This window comes from Saccoglossus kowalevskii, chromosome 17 (genome assembly GCF_978046115.1).
Source record: "Saccoglossus kowalevskii chromosome 17, keSacKowa6.1, whole genome shotgun sequence".
Lineage (NCBI taxonomy): Eukaryota > Metazoa > Hemichordata > Enteropneusta > Harrimaniidae > Saccoglossus > Saccoglossus kowalevskii.
Genome location: NC_140657.1, coordinates 26,784,686 through 26,791,244, shown reverse-complemented (window position 1 = coordinate 26,791,244; position 6,559 = coordinate 26,784,686). Strand labels below are relative to the sequence as shown.

At 38.4% G+C, this 6,559-nt stretch overlaps 1 protein-coding gene across 1 annotated transcript; it reads left to right on the top strand.

The window, feature by feature from the left end:
* Positions 1-3,389: 3,389 nt before the first annotated feature.
* Positions 3,390-6,345, top strand: LOC144354682 (plasminogen-like). Its single transcript, XM_085491962.1, has 5 exons — positions 3,390-3,482; positions 3,846-3,942; positions 4,520-4,813; positions 5,130-5,210; positions 5,734-6,345. Exons 1-5 carry the CDS (start codon positions 3,390-3,392, stop codon positions 6,216-6,218), a joined length of 1,050 nt encoding a protein of 349 aa, XP_085348088.1. The 3' UTR covers positions 6,219-6,345.
* The last annotated feature ends 214 nt before the right edge of the window (positions 6,346-6,559 follow it).

Below are 6,559 nucleotides of genomic sequence, written 5' to 3'. Positions count from 1 at the left end.
TATATAGTGTTTTCATGTTTCGTCTGATATTTCTGTGGTATTCTGCTGCTGTAAGTAATGCACGATTTGTTCCGAAATTCAGTATATTGTGTGTATTCCAGGGTTATTCGTTTTTTGCTAAAAACACCCCTATTTTTTTAGTGGCAGAGTCGAATAGTCTCACTCCCACTGGGAAATCTGCATTGTTGCTTGAATGTGAGTTAATTAAACACCTTTTCCAGACCGGCGAAAGAGTATACAACAGCCAATTTTAACAGCCTGTCACGTGATTTTAGTCTGAATGTCAACATGAAGAGGCTAGTCCATTTTACGCAGGAGTAATTGGGAGTAGAAAATGTGAGGGATAGTATCAACAGAGATGTGTATAGTGAAAAGTAATATCTATCCTTCATTTGCATCTCTGAGCATTTCTGTTTTAGTATATTGGTTTGAAAATGTTGAACTTGCATGATTTGCAATGTGTTTTGTTAACTGGGACTCCCCTATTGATCGAATCCCGGGTTTGAACGAGAACGGCACACCACGTGATTCGTTTAAATACAATGCTGATGGCAAACATGCCGTGTTACTGCAGTACTGCACTGACGGGATGACTTACTGGTACTGCATGCTACAACTTCGCTTGTGATGTTGCTTGTTAGCCATGGATTACATGAATCTTGATTACCAGTCAAATGTTGCTCATTTGACGTTGGTAATCTTTATTTGGAACTGAGTAACTTCCTGGTACTTCGTACTATGATAAAAATCAGTCAACATACATCAAGTTCTCTCAATCGTAGTATTCCATGTGATGTACACCTAATATGCCAAAAATGTTGCTGAACGATTTGAACTGAATGAAAATAGCAGACGAAAATTTGTTTACAAAATAAAAATACTTCGGTTGCCAATGAAAACCGGTAAAAAACAAGCAATATGTTTTCGGCTGTTATCATGGAAGGGACATGAACGTGAAGCTAACGTCTGTTTATAACTAAAACCGGGCACCTTATACGAGGTTCGCAAAATAACATGGCAGTCATTAGAAGTCACTTTATTTTATTGTTAGGACGTATTCAGCCGTTAAATGTATTATTTCCAACCGTTTTGCGATAGTATTTTCTAGATTGGAGGCAGCATTTACATTTTATTCAAAGTTCAAAGCTGCGTTGGGATTCCGTTGACAGTGGTAACAATGTCGGCGCCGGTGATCTCTTACCAGTGCGCAACGTAGCCAAAATAAAAGGCATGAACATTTGGGCACTGCTATTACAAGACTTTGGCTGTTGCCATGGTAGCGGTGGGTCAGGATTGTTTTTCCAATTAGTGATGGTACGACCTGCCTGTCAAGTATGAACCGTGACAAAATCAGCCAAGCCAAAAAAAAATCACAGAAGAGTTAAAAAGCCATTCCTGCTGAACAGTTACTCTAACTTCGGGGTCAACTTTCTCATTAATGAAAACAGATATCAAAAATTCAAATAGTAACTTTTTGCCCACACTCAAGCCGAGTACAATGAGCTATGTCTGAGGTGTTGTATCACAGGGAGTTGGACAAACTTATGTATTTTAATAAATTATTGAATAATAAAATGTTATATAACTTTTTTTTCTTCTCCCCTTCCTGGTATCTATTTCAAGTATTTTTGTCAGGTTCAAATCGTTCACCAGCATTTTTGGCATGTTAGATGTACATCACATAGAATACTAGGATTGGGAGAACTTAATGTTTGTTGACCACCTGGAATCTGAGTTTTATAAATCTTGAAGGGCTCTCGGAAGATCCACCCGCTGCCTGGACCCGCAGTGAAATCTCCGATTAATATGGAGCCGCAACCATCAACATCGATATACCATGAGGTTTCTGTTGGCGACGTTGCGGCGTTACTCGGTTCCAAATAAATGATTACCAACGCCAAATTAGCAAAATTTAACCGGTAACCAAGACTCAGTCCATCCACGACAAGCAAGCAACATCACAAACGAGGTTGTAGTGTGCAGCTCACGAGTCAGCGACGACCGATTTCAACGAAAGTCATTCCGTCAGTGGAGTACTGCAGTTGCACGGCATGTTTGCCAATGCACAGATCTGTGGAGGAACTTTTAACTTCAACATCAACCGTGTATCGTAGTCGCCCAGTTTAAGTTCTGGTTCTGTCGTGGTCCCAACTAAAGGGCGACAGTCGTCGTGTCGCGTCCTGTTCAATATGGGACTCATAGCGACGTATACAACGCGTGTAAAATACATTGTTTATTTACATGAAATTCGAACACGCGCTGCGCTACGACCACCGCGCTTAAACATCCACAAGTTATTTATTCGGACAATGACTTAAATTAGACGTCTGATTATTTTATTTTCACACGTACAGCGACACGCGTTCTACACTGACAAGCGTTGCTAGGTCGCAGCACTGTCTTGGAGCATATTAATGGGCAATTGGGTTCCCCGATCTAAATTTCTATCCCGGTTTGTTGCACGTTCTTTTTTTAATATGAAATAATCAAATATGGGACATGTGTATAATAAAAGAACCCCACACCCTCCCCGTGGCTTCGCTCGTAAAAGTACGGCAGCAGGATACACCGCATCACTCGTGAAAATAACTTCCATACGCAATGAAAGCCACGGGGAGGGTATCTGTCATAATACTTCATTATCACTGAAAACATTTTTCCCCTGAAATAAATTCCAGTGAATATGCCATTTCCCTCATACTCTATTGAGACACAGCGCAGTGAAAATTGGATTCACATGTAATGCTTGAAAACATGTCAGAAAAAATAAATTAAGTGAAATTCTACGTGACTTCATAATAGTTGGAAATGAACACATTACACCCGACCATACCACTCTATATGCAATGTAAACTACACCCCAAAACATCCTTTCACCCACAGTTACTACCGTGTTTCACCAGTGTATTCTATTTGACGTAAGGAGAAATTGAAATAAACAAATTAATTATAATTTCAGCCTCTAGTTGACCACTGATTAAATAAACTACCTCGTCTTTATGTCAACTTGCAGTTATTCGTTGCCTACACCAGTGACTTCAAAATATATGTTTCAATCCCAGGAATTTCACTCGCTGTTAATTGCATGGGAGTGGCAGTCTTTAATGAATTTCTATTGTCATGTCAATTTCTTGCGATTACTCGAACATTAAGCTGTAACCACATACCGCCTAGGTGCTGTAATTAAATCCTGGTGTAAGCACCATATGAACTATGAACAATGTATGTGAAGCCAGCTGTGGGGTATATTCAATCCTATAGATTTCTCATTGTTTGGTAACTATTTGCTGCAAATGCAACAAAAATCAATATAAAAAATATTACCCACACAGTATTCTACAGGTTACTTGTTGGTGTTAGTATTGCATTTGTTCCACGACAACATCATCATGATTCGCCACGCAGTCGTTCTGATAATCGTCGTTGGATGTGTCTTCTGCTCATCTCTGAGTGATGACAGAACGAACGTTGACTTACCAGAGGTATGTATTTAATTTACTATTGGTAGCGAAATGTTCCGTACAACACATGACACCAGGGTCTCTGATTTGACACTCTTTACATTGCTAACGAAAAGCATGCATATAAAGCATGATGAATCTCTAAAATAGTTAGTACGTAGATTGCAAAAGTACACACATACTATGGTTGAGAGGTTGATTCACATAAGAATCACTTATTTTTACGTATTTGGTTTTATATCAAAATACAGAAAGAATGCACTAAAAATATATACAGCACCGTAAACTCGTAATTTCATTTTCGACTATTAAATTTCAAATATATTTTTTTCATTTTACACTTCAAGTACAATTATTTGAAACATGCTTGCTCTTATGGCTTAGTGTATTCCTAATGTTTTTCATGAAACCCGTACATCATGCAAATTACAGCTACAAGTTGGGATTGGAAATGCTTCCAGAGAACGACGAGAGGTCGCAGGTAAGTCTGTGACTATATAATGTGGTTATTGCGTGTCAATGTAGACATGTCATCATAGACTTTTCTCTTTGTGAATGATGCATACATTTTTGGCCTTTTGATGAAATGCTCATCACCAAAGTTTTATAAATATTCGAAATTATGAATTGTGTCACTTATAAAAATGCATTTTTGGATTTTTCATCAACATATAACGAGCGTGATTAACACATATATGAAGCATGTAATATGGACTATATGTAATGAGTGTGTGTATGTTTCGTTTAGTTCACATTTTAGTCGATTTTTCTCTTACAATATTACATGAGGAAGAATTTGTGAATACATTTGCATATTTTCGGTGTGATTTGGGATGTGGCAAATTGTACATCGATGAACAATCCCACAAATGCCAACCCAGATCACGAACATTCATCTCACGTGCACAGAAGTCAAAATAAAAAAAAAACGATAAACTGATGGATTTGTATGAAATTCGTTCCTATGGGTAGGGCGGGATTCTAATGTGGCTGATAGTTCACCAGCTTCCAATTGTTCAATGTACCCAGAAAACTAATGGATTGATCTTTTATCATAGTTTTAGCCACCGAATGCTACTCATTAGATGACGGCTCCGACTATCGTGGAAAAGTATCAGTAACTAAGACAGGACGCACATGTCAGAAATGGACACATCAAACGCCTCATGAACACCCCAAAACACCAGATAATTACCCAAATACGGGTCTTGGTAGTCACAATTACTGCAGAAATCCCACTCACAGACCATATGGTGCCTGGTGTTTTACCACCGACCCTAACAAGAGATCGGAGTACTGCGATATAGGAACGAAACAAAATAAGTGTCATCATACTACCGTTGCGCCTGAAGGTATATATAGCTGTATGACTTATTATAAGTATATATCGTAATACAATATATTTAATATTGCAATGCAGAACAATTTCGCTCAGTTGAATCTGTGTTTTGATTTTTCATGACCACACAAGTAGTTGTCTGGGGTGTCAGTAAGACCGAAATGTTGCTTAGCGATTGCATAAAAGATTTTCAAACAGCTCAAATCCGAATTCGTTTTGATAGTCAATTGTGTGTCTTTTATTATCGTGTATTCATCTGATTTCATCTGAACTTCTCATTTCCACATCATCGTTTGCAATTATTTGCGCATTCTTAATTGTGTTTCTAGTTACTTCGTCAAAGTCAGGAGTGCCGTTCACACGATGGGGTCATAGTTCATGTCCGGACCATACCACATTAGTTTACAGTGGTGAGTTTATTGGTAATATAACTACATTACCATCAATAATCACGCTTCGTTCTAAATATATATTCTGTCTAAATATATATATACATCTATCACCGTAACGCCATAAGTTACAGCATGCCGTAATTCTGTGGTATTTCACGGGGTATTTTCATCCTACCAGATTAGGAAATGCGAATTCCAAATATGGAATGATTACGCGCTTAAGCGTCCTCTAATAATACATACAAACATGGCTGCCACCAGAATTTGACCGGATTCAACACAAATAAGTTCGCTGATTCTGTTCTAAACATTTTTGATTTTGACATTTCCATGGTGTATCCTTGAAAGGAAAAGATGTATAATAATAAGGTTATTACGAGGATGGCGAACTCATAGTATGAACTCGCATCGACCTCCGATGCGCGTCGGTTGATACTCCCGCTGTACTGTCTTCGTACATACCTTTCGCCATCCTCGTAACAACCTCATAATATATGATAGTTAAGAAACGTGCCTAAGATGTGTTTCATTTCACTGTTAGGAATTATGGGTGGAAAACATCCCAACAAAAAAGGCAGTGGTACTAATTATCTATGTCTACCAAATGAACCGAAGGAAATCGATGGATCTGTTATAAGTGGGCCCCAATTCGATAGAGGTGACATATATAATACCCAATATTACACGACTGATGGCCCTTTTGCAAGGCAGCGCTACCACGACCTACCATGTGCAGTGTGCTGGGACCCAGATCACAGTAGTACTATTCTATACCCGGCGCGTGATGATTGTCCAAGCGACTGGAGGAATGAGTATTCTGGGTATTTGATGACAGCCCGTGATAATCAGTATGCCACTGAATTTGTATGCGTAGATAGAGCTGGGGAAATCTTAGTTGGTACAGCAAGTGAAGCGTTTGGAGCATTATTGTCTTGGGTTGAACCTGTGTGCAATACAGCTGAGGGACTGCCCTGTGGTCCTTATGTCAATGGTCACGAGTTATCTTGTGCTGTCTGTGCCAAATAAATTATATCAGATTATATCTGCACGTAATTCTCTCACAACTACTGAATAATTAACATAAGTTAGTTATTTTGACTTAATCTATTGTCAATCACCGCACACACATCATAATTAAAAAGAATAAAGTATTCTTATCAGCATATCTTGTTATTGTTTGATTTAACAATACACCATTTTTCATGAAGTCATGGAAAGCATTGAGATGTTTTGGCAATAGTTTATTGTGGAAAGTGCTTTGTTAACATGATTGGAGTAGAACTTCGGGTTAATCTCAACATCAATCAACATCATAAATCAATCTCGCCAACTACTAGTGCCAATGTAACCACAGGACTACTTGATGT